We start from the raw sequence: 20921 nt of genomic DNA on the forward strand, positions 1-20921 counted from the left end.
AAATGGAAATTTTGGCATGAATGTCTAGACCCACCACGGGTGTGAAGGTAGACAGGATTAATCATTTCAATCCTGGACTTTCTGGCAAATGATTGAGCGATCTGTTCATAATTGAGAACATATGGTTTAAGGGTTAAGATGCTGATGACACAGATGCTGAGGATGCAGCCGTCCTTGTTCACAACCATCGAGGGGGGAGGGGGGAATCCGTGATGCAACGAGGACATCTGGTGGTCCACAGTGACTGCAATGCCAGTTTCACTATGAGATCAAGGAGTTGGCAGGAGTCTTCATTTTTAAACATTTGCCTGTTCTTGTTCCAACCTTTCCCACACAATTCAGATTCAGCAGAAACTTCTGGAACAGCTCAATCTCAAAATCCAGAGCATTGAAACACCATTCTACTAATCTACCAATGACTGTCTTTACATAAAAAATGTCTGATTTTCTCTGTCAATCTTTACATAAAAAATGTCTGATATGTATGTCTTAGTGATTAGTACCAGATCAATACCATTTAATATATTTGATAACCCAGAAGAGACTGGTTTGCTCATATATTCATAGTTATAAACCCCATAGCACTACAAAAAATATCCCATAAAAATATTGTCTGTACTGGTTAGATTATTCAAACCTAGTTACAGCATACTGATCTCATAAAAACAACGTCCATGCTGGTTAGATTATTATTACACAATAACGAGCCATTTACCATCTCTGACATCATTACTATAAAACCACACCATTTTAAACACAGATAAAATTTTATCTCTCAAAACAATTTAGCTTGAAAGCACACAAATAGAGGTTTACTATAGATGTTCACAACAAATATGGGAAACAATTACTTTTTTGATGTTGCTATATTCACATTTTGAAGGACTATTAACAAAATTGACCAGATTTCTATGGCATTTGTGCCCGTAGTTTAACTGCAAATTACGAACAAGACAAGAATGAAATGTGTTCAATTTAAAAATGTCTTTAGGAAAGTGAAAAAAAAACAGTGTTCAAAAACATCTGGATTTATTTTAGATCCACTCAGGACCTGCCAAAATACATGATCTATCTTCGGTAAAACATTACATTAAATGTGTTACATTTGACTTACAAAGCATGGGAAATAAACAAAAGAAAGCTTGGGAGAGTGTCAAAAACCAATTTAATGTAAAATACTACTTTGGTTAAATGATGAATGTGAATGATTGTGCAATAACTGTTAATGCCTAATACCTAATAAGATATGTATAATAAATGCCAGAAACCAGTTTTTATTGCTGCTTAAGCAGAAGCAGCTTTAAGGTAAAAAAAGAAAGAAAAAAAAAACAGCACTGGAAAAGTCAGAATGAAACAGAAATCGAGGGTTTTTTTTTGTTGTTGTTGTTAATTAAAGTTCCTGCTGATGTGCCTTTGAACAAGGTACTTTACCCTTCATCCTTCCAATGTTTCTGCTCCTGACTGAGTCTATGCCTAGAGTTCTCTGACACATAAACTATGTCCTTTAGTGTTTTACTTCTTTCAACAGTCTTCTTTCAACAGGAGTAAAACACAGTGAAAAAAAAAGAATCTCCATTGTAAAACAGACAATAACACTGTGCTGTATCACAGGTGATTCTGCCGGTCTTGCTTCTAAGGTCTTTTTGTTGTTGTTGTTGTTGTCCCATGACATAAGTTCTCTTTAGCAGTGTCACTGGTTCTGATCATCCTTGACAAAAAGTAACAATTTCCTCCTGTGCGTTCATTTACAGCAAAGAAGCAACAAAACTTAAGAATGCTTCTGAATCAAGTTATCTCGGGTCACATTTTACAATTTGCTCCATCACTGCAGTAATGTACACCTTGCTTTCTCTTGCTTGTATGTACATAAGATGAAGAATGTGTTGCGCTGTTTGATACGCATGCTCAACAACCCGTGTTCAAAGCATAGAGGGTCTCTTACGAGTCTGTCCCTAGACACAGAACCTAGAAAAACTGAACGATCCATTAAAAATACTGTAGTGTTTCAAGTATAACATTTCAAAGATAACCGGATCCAGGAGAAACACGTGCCCCCAACAACCTCACAAAGTCTCAAAATATGTTGAGTTTATTGGCACGATAACTTAAGCTAACTGAGTTTCGTAATTGCATGTCTGAGTTCTGACTCAACGCTCCTTTCTGTGAGCGTTGGTCTTTGTTGTAGTGGTTCCACAAATCCAGTCCCAGTGTTTGAAATAAGGTGCATAGTTACCCTTGGAATATCGATGGTGCGCCTGGTGGAAGGGAGCTCCACCAAAACAAGGCAAAATGTTGTGTAGAGCCCAAGGGAAGTCGTAGCCACAGTGGTCCTCCACGGCTAGCCATAAGTTCAGGAGGTGGAATAGGATCTCACTCAGGGGATGACAGTTCACCCACCAAGCACTCAGAATAGCCAAGAGTTGCAGAGACATAAGCTCCGAGATACTTAAATCTTGCGCAGCCAAAGCGAACGTGTCTCGGTGCAGGTGATGAGCACGATGGACCTGCCTGTACAACCATGGAAATCTGACGAATACACGCACAAAACATGTCATGACATTGGTGTCCTCATATCTTAAAGCTGTGTTGTGTCTCATTATTAAGTTTTTTCTCGTTACATTTGCTTATGAAACTTGTTACTGTTATGCTGAGCTGGCATCAAAGCACGTTTTCAATCAGCAGATAAAACATCCAAGTGTAAAAAAAATTTACAACTCAAGTGTGGATACACATGCAGAATCATAAGTCGCTTAGTATGAAATTACTCCTCACCTGTGCATACAGTAGTGCCACCAGAAGAACAATGTGTCAAACATCAGTAAGCACAAGAAAACTTCCCACAACGCACGTGCCAACGATGGGGCATCATACGGGATACTAACATTCCGTACGCGATGAAGGAGCATCATCAATGGTAGAACGCCAAAGATGTACCTGCGGAAAATTCTACCGAGGCAGTTCATCCAACGATGAAAGGTAACCACTTCTCCAGGCATTCGATACTGACTTATACACGAAAAGTTAGAGCCAAAAAGGTCGAGGACCAAGAAAAGGAGGGAAAATATAAGGTGAACGAGGAGGGATAAAGATACTGTCCAGAGGGGTATGAGAAATTCGTCTAAACTGACAAACGTGAGATTCATTTTAGACGTGCAGCTACGAACTCTGACTTCAACTTAAACCGTGCACCAGAAACGGACAATCATTTTATCGTGATGTTCCGCGTTCCAGGCGGAATGGAACCGAAATTGGGTTTTTCAAGGAAAAGGAATGGAATTTCCCATTTGTCGTTCCTGCTCGCCAAATAAGTGGTGGTTTGTCCCCCAACGCACTTGTCGACTGGTGCTGCTATAATTCTCTAACAGGCCGAAAAAGCTGAAACTGTTACAGCTGAAACCCCGAAGTAGTTCCGAACTTAATAAATAGATCGAAACTAAAGCTGCCTCTGAAAGACTCTCTATGCCGTCTTTGCAATGTGAAGACAATTTAAATCTCCAAACTCCTCAGCCCCTTCATTCCCGTCATTCCCGCTATTCCTTAATGCATGAGGACCAGTCACCGCTTCCTTAGAATAACACTTTAGGCGGCACCGACACCAAGTGTGGATGCTGTCAGCCGCCTTTTGTCTTCCTACTCATACATTAAAGCAGCCTCTGTTTCAGCGCATGAGTAGCGACACAAGTATGCCTACTAGTCATGACTGTTCTGTACTAGTGAAGTTGCGCAATTGGCTCCATTCAGTAGTGTAATCGTCTAAGTGATGCATGACAGGGAGTCATCCTGGGAAAATAGGGAGTTTTTTATGCGGTGTTCCGCATAAAATTGATTGCGCCTGAGGGCAAAAACAGGAGAGCGAAGAAACAGCGCCAACACACTGAAAGACCTTTCGTCAAAACCGCTTTATTAATACAGGTAATTAGAGACTGGTAAAGCATTTTTGCTTTACACGCGTTCGAGATCCATAAAGTGAGGAGAGGTGTCAGAGCCTAAAACAACACTGCGTTTAAAAATGTACTTTAGGGACACAGGCAATATAGTGAAAACCATACATAAAAAGCCTCTTATTATAGAGTAAAACTAATGACTGAACTATTATTTATTTTTTATAAGTTCCTCTTGGTGTGAAATGTGACAAAAATAAAAATGCAGAAATGTTTTTTTTGTTTCGTTTGGTTTTGTTTTGTGTGTGTATATATATATACACACATACACACACACACATATATATATAAATTTAAGCATCTAATTGTTTTTACTCTGTGTACAGACAGGGTAAGACTATGCAAATATTAACAAAGAATTTTAAAAAATGATTACTGATGTCTTTTAAAAATAAATGATATATAACTTTACAGAAAACCTTTTTTTCCATTTAAATCTCAGCAGTTTTTACTAAAAAGATGAGTGAAGGCTTAAGGGTTTCTTGTAAGATAAGTACATGTTTAGGTTTGTATCACTGATGTATGACTCAATTACAATAGCAACTACAATTACAATTTATGAAGCAATTACTGAATCAATTGTAGGCCTGCCATCACTATGGGTATCCAAAATAAAAAAAATTAAAAATAAACTTTTCTATTTTTTTTTTTTTTTTGGAAATAGAACCAGTCTGTTGGGATTGTAAAAATATGACAGATTAAATGAGAAATGGAATTACCGATAATCTTTGTAAGAATGAGCAAATACACTGTCCTAAAGAGGGTAAATGTATCACATGAAGTTGGATTTTTGGATGACATGGATTATCACTTCTGTGGCCACATCATATGACCAGAAATGAAAAACATGATTTTATTATGGTGCTCTGCATTATCCATGGACAATCTCAAGGCTAGCAGGCAGTCACATTTGTCTTGAGTAGTCCAGGACAGGTGAAAATTTGGTTCCATCATAAATAACTACGGTCTTCTAATTCTACACACAAAACAATGTGAGGTCAGCAAGAACTTTGGCACAGTTTGTAACAAAAAGAGACAAAAATAGTTTGGGATGTTTTCAATGTTTCTTTAGTTCTCATTGTAACAAACCACATTACATAAGGAGTGAAATGGTTAACAGAAAACCCCTTATGTTGGGGTCGTTCAATAATTTAAAATATAAAACCCCCATTCATACAGGAAAAACAAAAGAGCATCATCGCTCATAAATCAAGACTTTGTATGGGCAAAAGTGAAATCCTTTTGGAGAGAGCAAGAATACTTTTTTCTTTCTGTTTCATTTTCTTTCTTCATTTCTTTCTGATTCACTAATTCTCTCTGTCTCTTTTTTTGTCAGATGGCAAAGCAGCTCTGCCCACACTAGAGCTGAAGTACTCCTCTTGTAAACCACACAAAGCTGCCTTTTAGTGGGGTTAGAGACCGGACAGAGTGTTAATCCCTGGCAGCATGAGACAAACATTCGTGTGAGGAGGTTTTGTAACGTTGGAGAGCACCCATTGAAAGGTCACGTATAATTTGTAAAATTCTTCTAGAAGGACCTTTGGAAGACTAAAGTTTATACACCTATTCCCTGTATTGACATTCTGTGTTAATGGTAGGTAAATGGGCAGACATAGAACTCCTGTAAATATGCCTGTCAGTGTGAGCAGAAAAAAGTGTGTGTGTCTGTGTGTGCGCATGTATGTGTGTAGGTGTTTAAAAATGTGTAGCTGTAATCCAAAGAATGATTATCTAATGAACAACATGATTGTTAAATTAGGAGAAATTATCAGTCAATTCATATGCTGCTACAATACTTCACAATGCGATGTGGTGACACCAAATGCTTGTAGACATGTTCAGTTAGTAGGAGTACAAGTTCAAATCGATGAATCACAAATGTGACTCAAGCAAAGATAACAAGAATACACTGGAAGAATGAGATACAGCATTCTGTGCACTGTTGCAGAGTGTCTGGTTTTAAGAGTAATAGAGTCACCTTCTGGTCAATGGTCACAAAGGTCATTTGATTTTTGAAAGAGGCGGGGCTTCATAGGGTAATTGACAAAGTGGAGAGGTTTTGTTCACTTAATAACACAGTGCCATTTTGAAAGGTTTTCGAATTTAAAAAAAAAAAAAAAAACATACTGTACAGACATATGCTTTGTAAAATGTAATTCACAGGGGGTAGAAATGAACAAATCAACACTGTGAGATATGTTGACATGCAAAACAAGTCCAATTCCAGGTTAACATCTTTGTGAACGCCCTAATTTTCTGCTGAACTCAGTGTGAGTTGCAGGGGTTTGTGACTAACCAGTGGCATGGATGTGAATGGTGCCCTGGTTTTTTTTTTTCTACAGTGCTTAGAGGCAGAGAAAAGTGCTTGTGTTTCTTAGACAACAACTGATATTAACAAACACACACAAAGTCACACACAAAGTGGCACATAGTTGACTAAATGACATCCAACACAGTGCCAAATCCAAACCTGAGATAGTAAAATAACAACAAAATCAAACTGAACAAACAGTCAAAAACAACATAATCACATAACACTATCTATAAATCGTTGACTGAACGTGTTCAAAAGTACAAAAAAAAAAAAAAGAGAAAAAGAAACGTTATGCCTGACAAAGCTTTCCTTGGTGGTCACACCTCATAACTCTTGGGTTTTACCAGTGCTACCTGCATAATGTCATAACAGGTGACTTCTGTTACCCGTTAAACTTCCATCAGTGGTTTCTGAATCCCCCTACACTGTCTCTTTGTCTTTCCCTTCATCATTCCTTGTCTAGGATTGCTTCAGAGAGAGCGTCCATTGCCCGGGAAGCTGCTGTAGAGGCTCCTACAGGACCAGAGTCCACGAACATGTGTGGAATCTCGCTGCCAAAGTAAATCTTGCTGTTAGCAGCAATGGCTTTAAACTTCATCAGTTGTAAGTATTCGGGGGTCAGCTTCAGCTGAAGAAATGGAAAACAGAGAGAGACGAAAAGAAAACAGTGATTGAAAAAGAAAAATAGAGGGAGAAAATAGAGACACGCGTGTAGTATAGTATGTGAGCAGAAGTTTGCAAGTGACAGAGAGAGAGAGAGAGAGAAAGAGAGAGAGAGAGAAAGAAAGAGAGAGAGAGAAAGAGAGAGAGAGAGAGAGAGAGAGAGAGAGAGAGAGAGAGAGAGAGAGAAAGAGAGAGAGATTTATCCATTTTTGTTTGCAAACACTGTAAATGCATATACAGTACATTAGCAGGAAAAATGAGAGAGAGAGAGAGAGTGAGAGAAAGAGAGAGAGAGAGCTCTTCTCACTTTATTGGCCTCTGCTGCTCTCTGGGCGGTGTAAAATTCAGCATCTGCTTTGGCCTTCTGTCTGGCCAGAAAGGCTCCATCTAAGACACAGAAAGCATCATAAATGTTTTTTCTTTGTTGCTGAGTCAGTATTTTACTGTGGTAAATTACATAGGATATGTTAATGGAGACATAATAGAAACAGCATGATCTTAAACTGGAAGAAACGCAAAAAAGTCCTCCTACACAAAGTTCAAAAAAAAAAAAAAAAAAGAAAATTCAGCAAATTCAAGTTTCTAGCTCCATGAAGTTGTATGGTCATTTTTTGGCTGGATTTAAGTAGAGGCTCTAACTGGGAAATTCAAATAAATGTATAGTTTAATTTTTCCCCTGGACAAACTAATGCAGTTGCTTTTGGCTTTTGCTTTTGAATCTGAATGTCATACTGCAAACTGAAATTCAGTCCTTAAGCAGGAACTCTGTGGTCAGCCTGCACTCATTTGGAAGCTGCTGAGAACAAAGTGACTATCAGGATAAAAATGTGGCTAATTACTGGTCTGCGTAAGGGTTTTTTGAAAGTGATCTCTTTTTCTGTGCTGGAAATGGGCTTGGCTACTGGAACTGGTCCCTTAGATAATTGTCTCTCAGACTTGGGGCCGCAGACCAGCACTGGGGCAGGGCAAGGAAGCTGCCAAGTCCCCGCCCCCCCGACTGAACTTCTTGCTTTGAATATAGTAACAAGAGTAACTGCCGGTCCGCAGGGCCAGTAACTGCCGCTGCACCAGTCAAATTATGCCAGGTGTTTCTGTCACTCGCCAGGTGAAAATAGTAACATTTCATTCAAGATTCTAGAATGTTAAGCGTTCCCGCCCCCGAGGGCTTGCCTAAAATGCTACTATTTTCACCTGGTGAGTGACAGAAGCACAGAGCATAATTTGACTGGTGCGGCGGGGGGGTGTTGCGTACAGGTAGTTTCCTGTTGCGGACCAATGCGTCATAGTTTGATAAGAGCTGCCTCAAATGATGATGAGTATAACGACCGTCTGGGAAAATATGGACAGATGTGGTGAAAGGTTTTTTTTTTTTTCCATGAAAACTGGGGGGAATAAAATAGTTATACAAGAAATCCTCTACAGTTTTTAGCAAAATGTTTTTTGGTAAACCTTCTTGTCTTTCATCACCATTTAAATCTATATTTGCACAATTACTTTCTGTTTCTGTGGACACTAGAGTGAAAAAAAAAATTCGAGCCGTCTTCTTCTTTTGCTTTTCAGCGGGCTCGGCGCCCGTTGGCGTGTTGTCGTCTCTCACTGCAGTCTAATTTCTTCCACTGTTATGTTACATTGTGGTTGAAAGGTTATAGTTCTGCAAATATGTATAGATGCATTTAAAATGTGTCTGTCTCTTTTAGTTCTAAAAGGGAGCTGCAGCTAAAGAGAAGTTCAGAAGCAGTTTAACTTGTGTAGTGACCACTCAATGTTTGGATTTGTGCTAATGTGGGATTTTCTTGGCACTCAGTTGGGGAAAGGCAGTGGAGGGTTCAGGGGTACTGTCCTTGTTCTGTTTTGTTATCTGTGCGTTAATCATCTCCTTACGAAGCTGCTTGTTAAAATCATATTTTATGTCAATACAATTAATATGACAGTAACACGACTGGGTAGCTATGACGTCTTTCTGTGCTGAAGGGGAAAGCCCAGTGCAATATATTAGCTGTGAAAGGCCTTGATAATGCTGTGAAGTGGTGTAGAGTCTTGACTCATCTGGAAAAGCTCAATGCTGAAATTGTTTTTCTATAGGAGACACACTTGCGAAACCAAGATCATTTTCGGTTGCGAAAAGGGGTGGGTTGGCCAAATGTTCCATTCAAATTTTCATTTTAATTCTCGGGGAACTGCAATTTAAATAAATAAGAACACTCCTTTCATTTCATCCAACGTTACCGCTGATCCACTTGGTAGGTTTGTGGCAGTTACTGGGCACCTGTATAATACACCTTCTAACTTCAGCTAATGTTTACGTACCTAACTAGGATGATGAGCTGTCTTTTCAACATTTTTTGCATCCCTTCCTGATTTGAATACAAATAACTTAATCCAAACACTGTCAAAATCTGCTAAACTAGTTAGATCTTTCCTTAACATCTATAAAATCAAGGACCCCTGGTGATTCAAGTATCCATTATCTCGTACTTAGTCATTGTTCTCCTCTGTTTACCATTCATATGGTCTAATTGATTATTTTCTTATTGACTGTAAACTTCCCTTCTCTTAGGCGGTGCGATTACGAGGCCATAGATATTTCAGACCATGTTAGTCTGCGTCTCCCTCTCCTGACCTGTGCAAAGAGAGATTAGCACTTCAAACAGAATTCGACCTTCTATCGACAAATGAAACAGCACGGCTGTTATTATAAGCCTGTCACGGGTCTCATGAACATTGTGAGAAAGCTGAAAGGCTTTTGGCCTTACAAATCAAACAAATCAGCTGCTTCAAGAATGATAACTGAAATTCAAACAAGTTCTGGACAGACAATTGTAGACCAACAGGATATAAATAAGGAAATTGAACAATTCTACACTTTACATTTATATTCCTCAGAGTCAGAGGGTGACACCAATTTAACAGATAACTTTATTAGTGAATTGAATTTTTTTTTAATTTTATGCCACGGACATCCCCTATCTAGGAACTAAGGCAGCACCCCTTTGCAGGGACTTTGAATGTGGCAGTGTAGCACTTTACTTGACCACATGGCCATGCTGACATCAACCATGGCTCAGCTAGGCTTGAACTCCCAACCTTCACACTGCGAGATGAGCGCCTAACCACCAAGCCACGGTGGCTAATTTTTTCAGCGCATTGAATATCCCAATGATATCTGCAGAAGCTGAAGCACAACTAGAAGAACTCCTGTGTATTGAAGGATAGTGCCACTCTATAAAGAGGATGCAAAGTTCTAAAGCACCAGGACCCAGTGGTGTTAGTTTGGAGTTCTATAAAGTTTTCTCAGTGTTGACTTCCCCTCTACTGCTTGATGTTTTTAACTAATCATTTAACGCCAATACGCTTCCCCTAACTTCTTACCAGGCCAGCGTCTCTCTTTTGCATAAGTGGGATAAGGACCCACTCGACCTGGGTTCCTTTAGAGCCCTCAGCCTCTTGAATGTAGGCACAAAATTATTAGCTAAAACACTGGCTACCCATCTTGAAAAAGTCCTTCCCACAATTATTTTGCATGATCAAAATGGCTTCATTAAAAATAGACTTTTATTTTCAAACCTTCGTCGACTTGTCAATATTATTTACTCTCCTAGTCCAAACCACCGATGTCCAGAGGTGCTCATTTCATTAGATGCTGAAAAAAAAAAAAAGCTTTTGACCGGGTCGAGGGGGATTTTCTTTTTTCTGCCCTGGAGAGGTTTGGGTTTGGTCCCCTTTATGCCTCGGCCGCGGCTTCCGTTCAGACCAATGGCCTTAGGTCAAAATACTTCCCTCTACAGCAGGGCACAAGACAAGGATGTCCCCTCTCTCCTCTGCTATTTGTGCTTTCCATCAAGCCCTTGGCCATTGCCCTGTGTGCACTTGGTGACTATCAGAGGGTGTTTAGAGGAGAGAGGAAACACAAGGTCTCTTTATATGCAGACGACCTACTCTCATATGTGAGAAATCTAGCTGAATCAATTCCGAGTGTCATGTCTGTGCTGAGGATGTTTGGTAGGATTCCTGGGTACAAGCTTAACTTATCTAAGAGTGAATGAGGAGTGAATGCTGCCCATCAACAAAGTTGCCCAGAGTCTATCATACTCCCAATTTCCATTCAAGCTGGCTGGCAGGTCCTTCAGATTCGTGGGCGTGGTCACGACTAGGTCTGTCCTTGATTGTTTAAATTGAACCTCAAACCTCTATTTGAACATACCATCAATGATTTTGGTCGGTGGTCCCATCTCCCTTTATCCCTAGTAGGAAGAGTTAATGCGGTAGAAATGAACATTCTCCCCAAATTTTTTTTCATCCCATTGTTATTAACAAGTCGTTTTTATTTTAGACAACTAGATCGAGAAATCACCTGTTTTATTTGGAACAAGAAACCCCTGAGAATTAGAAAGGACTTTTTACAAAGACCAAAACAGACTGGAGGTATGGGACTGCCTAGTTTTCAGTATTAGTACTGGGCCTGTAATGTGCGAGCCCTCTCTTTCTGGGGTCGGACCTTTGAATCAAATGATCTTCCCTTCCTATGCCATCGAAATTCGCTAAAACTAACCCTGTTGTAAAACAGTCCCTCAAAATCTGGACTATCACAACACAGCATTTTGGATGGCATGTGAATTCTCTCCCTGCTCCTCTGTGTCCAAATCACCATTTCCATCCCTCTCTGTTAGATGGATCCTTTCAATTATGAACTTGTAATGGCATTATAAAAACGAAAGATCTTTATACTAATGGCACGTTTCCCTCTTATGAATTGCTGCGCAGTAAATTCAATCTGCCTTAAACTCTTTTTTTTTTTTTCGATGTCTACAAATGCGTAACTATATTAGATCCATTACAACTACCATTCCTTGTGCACCTAATAGCACCCAGATGGAATCTTTGTTTTCCGTTGATCCTTCGTCTAGAGGGGTAATATCATATATCTATAACCATACGTCTGATCAATTGGATACATCCCTAGATTTCCTGAAATCCGCTTGGGAGGAGGACTTGGGCATTGGAGCAATGGATAGAGGCACAGGAGGGGGTGCACTCAGCGTCCGTACCAGGCATGGTCTTATACAGTTCAGGTTTTGCATCGTCTCCATCTTCCGAAGGTCGAGCTTTCTAAAATCTATCTTAATATAGATCCTTTGTGCGACTGTTGTGGGGTATTCCCTGTCTTGTTGGGGCACGTGTTCTGGGTTATGCCCACAGTTATCTAATTTTTGGAACTCTATATTTAAAACTTTGTCTGATGTCCTAGACACATAGTGGAACCTGACCTAGTGTTGGCTGTGTTTGGGGTATAGTAGAACCTGACCCAGTGTTGGCTGTGTTTGGGGTATAGTAGAACCTGACCCAGTGTTGGCTGTGTTTGGGGTATAGTAGAACATGACCCAGTGTTGGCTGTGTTTGGGGTATAGTAGAACATGACCCAGTGTTGGCTGTGTTTGGGGTATAGTAGAACCTGACCCAGTGATGGCTGTGTTTGGGGTATAGTAGAACATGACCCAGTGTTGGCTGTGTTTGGCGTACACACTTCCACTGTTCATAACTCCTTTGGCACGCAGATTAATTCTACTGAGCTAGAGACAGGCACCGCCTCCCACTTACGTGGCGTCGATCAAAGATGTTATGCAGTACCTTAAACTGGAAAAACTCCGATTCACTTTACAGGGTTCCACTGAAAAATTCCATGAGACTTGGCAACCCTTCATTGACTATGTAGAGGCTAGGCAATACACATCCTCTTAATTCTTTGCCACTATAACTGGGTTATACCTAAGGTATGATATCAATCATCACCATCTAAAGCAGCTTTGTACTTTTGTTGATATTTATACTGTGTACTGTATCTGCACTGCACGTGTCCTATTGTTGTCATGCATGTCTGTGTATGGAAATTCTGTACTGTTTTTGTAATATTTTATATAATTTGTAATTTGTATACTGTGCTCACTGCCTGTTTGTTAAGTAAAATACCAATAAACTGATGGTTAAAAAAAATCTATATTTGACGCCCTTCCCATTATTAGCAAACATACCTTCAATTTCTGATATCTTTTTTTCGGTTTCTTTCTCCATCACCTTCTGGCCAAACTTGATTTCAGCAACTTGCGCAACTTTCTCTGCTTCTGCAGCATGTCAGACAAACATTGGGGTCAACCTTTCCAGTAAGACCAAAACAGACCGGCCGGGAACAAGTAAATGTTCTTCATTTATCACTCACCAATCACGGCTCTCTTTCGTTCCGTCTCCGCCTCTTTCTCGACCACCTTCTGAGTCTGGGCAGCAATCAGCAACTTTGTCTTCTCACTCTCCCTGAGTGTATCACACACACACACACACACACACACACACACACACACACACACATCATGACCAAGCCATGCAGGTTCCCACACCACACAAACAACAATAACCCCACATACACCATTAGACCACAGGCTTTATATCTCAATAAATAACACAACACAAGAACACTACACATAACAAGGCTGCAGATTTTTCCCCCAGGATGCATGGAGAGATACAACAGGGACAAACTCACATCAGCTCGTAATTCCTGCGAATACTCTCTGGGATGTTTGGCTTTGTGACACGGACAGCCTGAGAAACAAACAGAAAGGTGGGTGGTGGGGGGAGGGGGTAGAAAAAGAAAACATTAAACCATTATGTAGGCATGGGAATTGGGAGGAAACAGAAATAGAGACGGTTAGAGAGAGGGGGAGAGAGAGAGATAGAGAGAGAGGGGGAGAGAGAGAGATAGAGAGAGAGGGGGAGAGAGAGAGATAGAGAGAGAGAGAGAGAGAGAGAGAGAGAGAGAGAGAGAGAGAGAGAGAGAGGAGAGCAGGCACCGAAATCAGGAAACCATTAAAGACAAGCTGATAGAATAAGAATAATGTGAGAGCAAGAACAAGAACAAGATTTAGAGTGAGCAAGAACACAAGTAATACATAGATCTGTTCCAGCCAATGGAAAAGCTCGACCAGCATTGTTGTGAGCTTTAACTGGAAGAAATACAAAACAGTCCTCTCAAAGTCCTCCTACATAAAGTTTCAAAACCGGGCACATCCCCCCCCCCCCCCCATGAGATTTTTAATAGAATTTGCTGGAAATCTCTCAGGCCCAGTGGGACAGTCTTACAGAGACAGAGTCACGCAGAGTCCTCACACAGAAAGGATTAACATAGATTCATTTATTTCATTAAGATTATGGTGAAACAAACAAAAGGAAATGAAAAGAAAAGAGAAAGCCTTTGTCTCAAACCTCATCATATCATAGGTGGTCTTTGATGAGGCAATTTTGTCTCTGGAACAAACACAGATCTAAAATGTCCTGTTAAAAAAGTACTATTTTTTTTTAAAAAAAAAACACACACAACAACTCTGTGTGTGTTTTCATGTTAGTAATTCACATGTGAACTGGATTCCGTAACATTTGACTTGTAATGTGATTTACGGCTCACTGTAACATTAAACCTATACGTCATATTCCCTTGTCTCTCCCAAAGGTATTATCATTACAGGAAACAAAAACCAGCTTCCAAGTTGCTTTACTTTTAAGTCAATGATTTACTGCTTTGTCACGGCCACTGGTCCAAGAATAAAAATAGACAGAACACACACAGAAGCTATGACTTATTTATTTTGTGGCTGCACCCAGAAACAAAGGTGAAAAAAAAACCTTTAAGTTTTCAAGACAAGGGTCGTCTTTTATCCTCCAGCACTTGGCACTAAGACAAACTTACAGTTTTAATCTTATTATTTTGTCCAGATTGACAAGAAAGTTTACCACAATTAAAAGCAAAAGAGCTATTGCCCCATAAGCCTACGTTTACTTTAATTTCAGTGTAGTTGAACATGCTTCAGTATACATAGATTCCTTCACAACACACGTGAACATCTTGCTTTAATCATTCTAGAATGCTGCTTTTGGCTGCTTCAGCTCCACTCACACTGACAAACATTATACCATTTACCTTGACTGTAACTCAAAAGAATGGGAACACTAGCTGACCTGCCAACCTCTGTCACTGGTTAAAAAGTAAATAGCAACCACCACACTAAAAATCATTAACTACACTGTACACTGACAGATGATGTCTCCGTCATACCTGTATGATGAGTCCAGGAGCCATATTGGTCAGATCCTCTTGTAGAGTCAGTTTAAGATTCTCATCGATCTGATCTGGAACACCCACACAAAACCAGAACAAAAGATAAAATGAACAGAATTTTTGGTTTTTTTTTTTTTTTTTTTTTACACTATATTACGTTCATTACCACTGCGTTACCATCTCTAAGTAAACTATTCATTCAAAAAAAGCAGAAAGTGTTCAAAGCTAATCCAAGATTCAGGAAAACTGCAAAGGTTTAAAAAAACCCCACATAGTTGTCGGTTTAAACCATTAGCAAAATATATAATTATTTCTCAATACAGGATGAGCGCGCAGAGGAGTTTGAATTATGTCAAAACAACCAAGCAAACCCATAATTTTATATTAAGATAAGATAAAACTTCATCTGCTAGCTGTGCCACTAAGATAACTCAACTTCTAGATAACTTTGGAGGATTTTCAGGCTACAAAATTAATTTTCACAAAATGGTGTGTTTCCCAATAAATTCTTCAGCTAAACGTAAAACTCTGTGAACAGTGAATTTGTCCTCTGCATTCAACCCATCGGTAGTGAACACACACACACACCAGACGCAGGAGCAGTGGGCAGCATTCCTTGTGCCCAGGGGGCACTGGGGTTAAGTGCCTTGCCCAAGGGCACACAGTCATGGTTGTTGGCCCTGGGAATTGAACCGACAACCCTTTGGTCACAAACTCGGGTCCCTAACCGCTAGACCACAGTTTATGCAGACACCCTATCATCTCTCACCGAAAAGTTTCAGTTATCTGGGGATTAACATTACCCATTCATTTCAGGCACTACATAAAAATAACCTTGACAAACTATTAAACAAAGTCAAAGCACACCTACAAAAATGGTCCAAATGACCACTGTCATTAGCCGGTAGAGTGCAAACGATAAAACTGAATGCTTTGCCAAGGTTTCTGTTTCTTTCCCAGTGCCTTCCTCTCTTTCTGACATCTAAATCATTCTTCAAGCAGCTCGATACAATCGTTCTCCCATTTGTATGGGCAGGCAAGGTGGCGAGAATAAGAGAAAGCGCTCTGCAGGTGACGGGGGGTGGGGGGGGTGGGGGGTGGTACCAGGACTGCCTGATTTTATGTTTTACTACTGGGCAGCAGATATACAAAGAATACTCAGTTGGCTATATGAGCATGAGCTGGACTGGTGTAAAATGGCATCCCTCTCCTGTCACACATTCTCACTCGCACCTTTGATATGCTCTCCTTTACCTATCTCAGCAGTGCATTATTCATCAAACACAGCTGTTCTGTCAACTGTGAAAATATGGACACAGTTTCCGCAAACGCTTCAAATTATTCAATTTCAGTCTCTTTGACCCGCTATGCAATAACCGTCTATTTTACCATCTAAACTACATTCTGCCTACATGCTTTGGAATAACAACGTTATCATATCATTCAGAAGACCTGTTTTTGGACGGCGCTTTTGCTGACTTTGAAAGTCTGGCCAATAAATATAACCCGCCTCGAAATAATTTTTTACTGTTATCTCCAGATTTGCGGTTTTGGTTAAGGGCCACTGCACTACATCCCCTCGCTTGCCCTGGGAGGATTCGCCAAATGTTTTAGGGAAACCAGAAAACCTGACAGGACTGACATCTAAGCTGTACGACTACACTCTTAGATCTGATCCCCCCCTCCACTTGCCAAAATCAAGCATGGGTAGGAGGCTGAACTGGGAGTCCAGTTTCAGGACCCCTGGTGGGAAAAAGCCAAACTACAGGTTAATTATTCCTCCTCTTGTGCCCGTCTCAATCTTACACAATTGAAAGTGCTCCATAGAATACACTTAAGCAAAGCTAAACTAGCAAGATGCTTTCCTGGCACTGCTGAGACCTGTAACAGATGTGCCTCTACCCCCTCTCATTTAACCCATACCTTCTGGACATGTTCAAATTTAACAGGATTTTGGAAAAACTTTTTCAAAATTATGTCAAAAGTCTTAAGTATGGACCCTGTCCACTCACTGCCATTTTTGGAGTGTCTCTTAAATACCCTGGGTTGCAGCGGAGGGAGAAGTTGTACGGTTTGACTGTCACAGGTAGAATGGATTTCCTGTGGAGTTAAGGGGTGGACTTTGGTGGTGTTAGCCTGTGACTGTTAGCCTCCAATGTGCTCGTTTAACTGTCCAGTACTTTATGCAGAGGGTCAGAGGCATTGTAGACGCTCAGTGGTTTGTTTAGCATCCTCTTTTAAGACACCTCCACCAGAGAATCAAGCAATCAGAGAATCAGGACGGAGCAAGCCTTCCTGATGAGCGTGTTGATTCTGTAGTTATCTGCTCTCACTCTGCTCCATTAAAAAAAAAAAAAAACACATTAACAACAGCAAAAAAAACAAAACAATGGCCACCGCCGAGTGGTAGCACATCTGCAACATAGTACTGCAGATACTGACTGACTGGATTCTGCTGAAAAAGTAGAAACAGCTCTGACCCTTTCTCTACAGGGCCCCAGCGATGTACAAAATTTCTACTATCTCCCCGTCGGGGAATCGAACCCCGGTCTCCCGCGTGACAGGCGGGGATACTCACCACTATACTAACGAGGACACATTACATACATGTGTAGCAACAAGACTCCTATTCGCTTTTACGGTACATGATGTCTTCAGAGATGTTCAGCACAAAGTATTATGCCAGTATGACGCCACAAAGATACCCTTATGAGTTAGATTGTGGGTATAACTAAAGAAGCCTTGCGAAGTGATCAATACGCAGTTACAGATTTCGGCCCCCAGGAGCCACTGCCGTCTAGTAAAGCGCAAATGAGATGCACAGTGTAATACTGCGACAGGGCAATGATCAGTATAACTACAACTTAATAACTAACTCAGTAACTGGTGAATATCAAACATTAACAATATGTCGGTACAGAAACTGTGAGAAAACTTGTGCTTACCAAACAAGCCAATGTAGACCTCCTGCAGTGTGTGAACGCTGCAAAACTGATTCAACTCGTGGTGGACTTTGTTGAATATCAGCGCTTTGTCATAGTCCGCAGTGAAGTTTCTCACGATGTCATACACTGTATTGAACAAGAACTATTTTATTTATCACAGTGTAGCCATAAGACAAGACAAGGTAAGACAGTATTTCCCAACCTTTACAACGCTTGCGCCAAACTTAAAAAAAAGTTGCAAAAGCTAATGGGGCACTTCGGTCTCTGCTCCAAAATTCTGCGCTAATGATGATCATCCAAACTTTTCGAGAGTTTAATTAATCAATGTACAATTAAATTACAGTGATTTTATTTAACTGTTTATTGTGCAAGGAAAGTAATTCATACCCCCCCACACCCTATTTTCATTAAACATGAAAGATTTTATTATTTGCATGGTTTAATTTTTACTGATAAATCTATTTTCGTCTGTTGACATATCGTTTGTTGTACGGATAACAGCGGTTGAGAAACACGGAAATTATGCAACGATATCTGTTTGGACGCTACGAACTGTGAAAGAAAACATTATAAATGTCTAGGGAAATTATTAATTCCTCTGGAACGCAAGCTTGAATGGAAGTTGTTTGAATATGATTTTTTTAAAACATTTTAATGGCTGCTTCCATCACTGCTCTTCCCTTCATTTGAATCGTTTTCATGGTTATCACGCAGAATCTCTGTGTTGATGTTTGAGACGAACGACAGCTCGATGAGCTCCAGTGAGTAATATTTCATAACTGCTACCTAAATGTAAACAATCTTGTCGTTGCAAAATCCAACTTAATATTATTGGGGAGGGGGGGGGCTATTCTTTGAAATGCTACTTTTTGATGTTGATTTTAGACATACTATGAAACACAGGACTGATTCAACACCACTGTAAATCAGTGAGAAGTCCTTTAATATATAACCTGAAAAATATATAAAAAACATAAATCCAGCTATAGAGTTTACACAAAACACACACAACATATACATATTTTACCTGCAGAAGGTATAAGGTAATTCACCACCTCTATTCTGTCAAAGTAGATCATTACACCACCACTGAAAAAGAGAAAAATTCAGCTTGAGAGGAACTTGAGATTCATATCATGAACCAATACATACGATTTGTAAATAAACTAAACTAGTCAATAAACTATGGAAAATAATACACCTTATTTGTTCATGAAGAAATGAGAGTGGGATGTTAATATCTACAAAGGTTAATTGATAAAAAAAAATCTGACCTGGTTCCACAAGGTACATTCTTAACTTCATCAGTCTGAAGGGTTGTCTGAAAATGCCAAACACAAAGATAAGACACAACAAAACTCACACAACTGATAAAAAAATGAGGGCTGCTTGCCATTGTCAGCTTCCCGGGGCGTGTCTCAAAATAATGATGCTTACTCTTCATGTTATGTGTATTTTCTATGCAATCCCCCCCCTCCTCTCACACACACACACACACACACAAACACACACACACATACCTGGACAGATTTGAAAGTAGTTATAAACGGAAGCATCAGGTGGAAGCCTGGATTACTGGTGGCGGTCAGAAGGGCTCCACCTCTGTCCAAAAAAAAGAGCAAAACTCAAAATATCAGTCAAGCGACAACATACACCGAGCCACTGGTTAAAAGATATTTGTCCTAAATCTGCATGCAAATCACGACATAGTAAAATTATGCTTGTAGGCTACTGCAGCGAAACACATACAAACTTGATTTAAAGCACGACATTTATGGGAGAACCGCTGTACCTACTGACCTATAGTAAACTCCCGTGTGTCCTTCCTCGATTTTGTGAACGGCGGAGAAGAGAGCCGCACCTCCAATCGCTAATATCACTGATGCTATAGCGCCAAACTGCGGCATCCTAAAGAGAGAGACAAGGGCAGTGAAGCAGAGGACGCGATAAAAAAAAGTATGACGTACGTTTATGAGTCAATAATTAAGTGAAAGGTGTTCTGAATTTAACAGAAAGATGGCACACAACAAATTTTATGTACAGAAACTGCACCAAATCAGTTCAGACAAATAACCATGAACTGTTGAAAGTGTGCAGCGAGGAAAACGTGTGATATTTTATGGGATCACAGCAGAGTGGGCGAACAAGAAACACTTAATCTGACATAGCAACGACCTTGTAAATAAGAGGATTGACCTAAGCGTATGGACGGATTTGAAAATCGCCCGTAGGCATCGCTACCTAGCAACTAACAGGGGTGATATTGTCTTTGATGCACACAGTCGCTGGATGTGTGGATTGCAACAGAGATTAAACCACATTTAGAAAATCTGATCTGAAGTAAGCAATAGCGGTACTCTTGAGTTCGTTTTGAAAAGATGTATTAAGGACGCTAACTAACTTTGCTACGAGCAGCACAGTCTCTCGGGAAGGGGATACACACTATCCTCAGGGTTTTCATAGAGAGATGTAAAAACGGTTAGCAGTGTGATGCGAAGCCGGTTTGCGTAACTGTTTCCCATTATGTGAACAATAATTTGAACTGTTTACCGATGCGAATTGAAAGCATATATCCGGTTTCCCGATTGAACCACTAGCGATACAAATATATCAGAGTGGATATCGACAACATTTAGAAATCTGAAATTATTTACTTCTGTACCGTTAGTTATCTGGAAGACTAACATAATTTGTGTACAGTATTGTAGTATTGTAAAACATAGTATGGAAACTAAATGCTATGTTACCTGCAAATTCACTTTGAAGTCTCCCTCCACGTTAACACATAACAAAAGTCGCCACCTGCTGTGTAAGATTACAGTAACACATTTTTGCGTTTTACGTCATTGTAGGCTCACGCTTTTTCAAACTCTCGTTTTGTAACAACGGCCAGTAGATGGAGACAGAGACTTGATTGTCAGCAGGGATGCGTTCGTGCAAATATAGTGTGGGTTCTT

At 40.1% G+C, this 20921-nt stretch overlaps 2 protein-coding genes and 1 non-coding gene across 3 annotated transcripts; all 3 read right to left on the reverse strand.

The window, feature by feature from the left end:
- Window positions 1-2147: 2147 nt before the first annotated feature.
- Window positions 2148-3143, reverse strand: ch25hl3 (cholesterol 25-hydroxylase like 3). The gene is made up of 2 exons (XM_030791809.1): window positions 2773-3143; window positions 2148-2526 (listed from the first exon to the last, which is right to left on the reverse strand). Exons 1-2 carry the CDS (start codon window positions 3141-3143, stop codon window positions 2148-2150), a joined length of 750 nt encoding a protein of 249 aa, XP_030647669.1.
- Window positions 3144-6498: 3355 nt separating this feature from the next.
- On the reverse strand, window positions 6499-20735 carry erlin2 (ER lipid raft associated 2). The gene is made up of 12 exons (XM_030791615.1): window positions 20712-20735; window positions 19765-19872; window positions 19485-19566; window positions 19239-19285; window positions 18992-19053; window positions 17965-18090; window positions 15017-15090; window positions 13451-13509; window positions 13130-13221; window positions 12945-13034; window positions 7226-7305; window positions 6499-6883 (listed from the first exon to the last, which is right to left on the reverse strand). Exons 2-12 carry the CDS (start codon window positions 19869-19871, stop codon window positions 6704-6706), a joined length of 999 nt encoding a protein of 332 aa, XP_030647475.1. The 5' UTR covers window position 19872; window positions 20712-20735; the 3' UTR covers window positions 6499-6703.
- Window positions 17543-17614, reverse strand: trnad-guc (transfer RNA aspartic acid (anticodon GUC)). Its single transcript has one exon. It is a non-coding gene; the product is annotated as a tRNA-Asp (tRNA).
- Window positions 20736-20921: the final 186 nt, after the last annotated feature.

This window comes from Chanos chanos, chromosome 14 (genome assembly GCF_902362185.1).
Source record: "Chanos chanos chromosome 14, fChaCha1.1, whole genome shotgun sequence".
Taxonomy (NCBI): domain Eukaryota; kingdom Metazoa; phylum Chordata; class Actinopteri; order Gonorynchiformes; family Chanidae; genus Chanos; species Chanos chanos.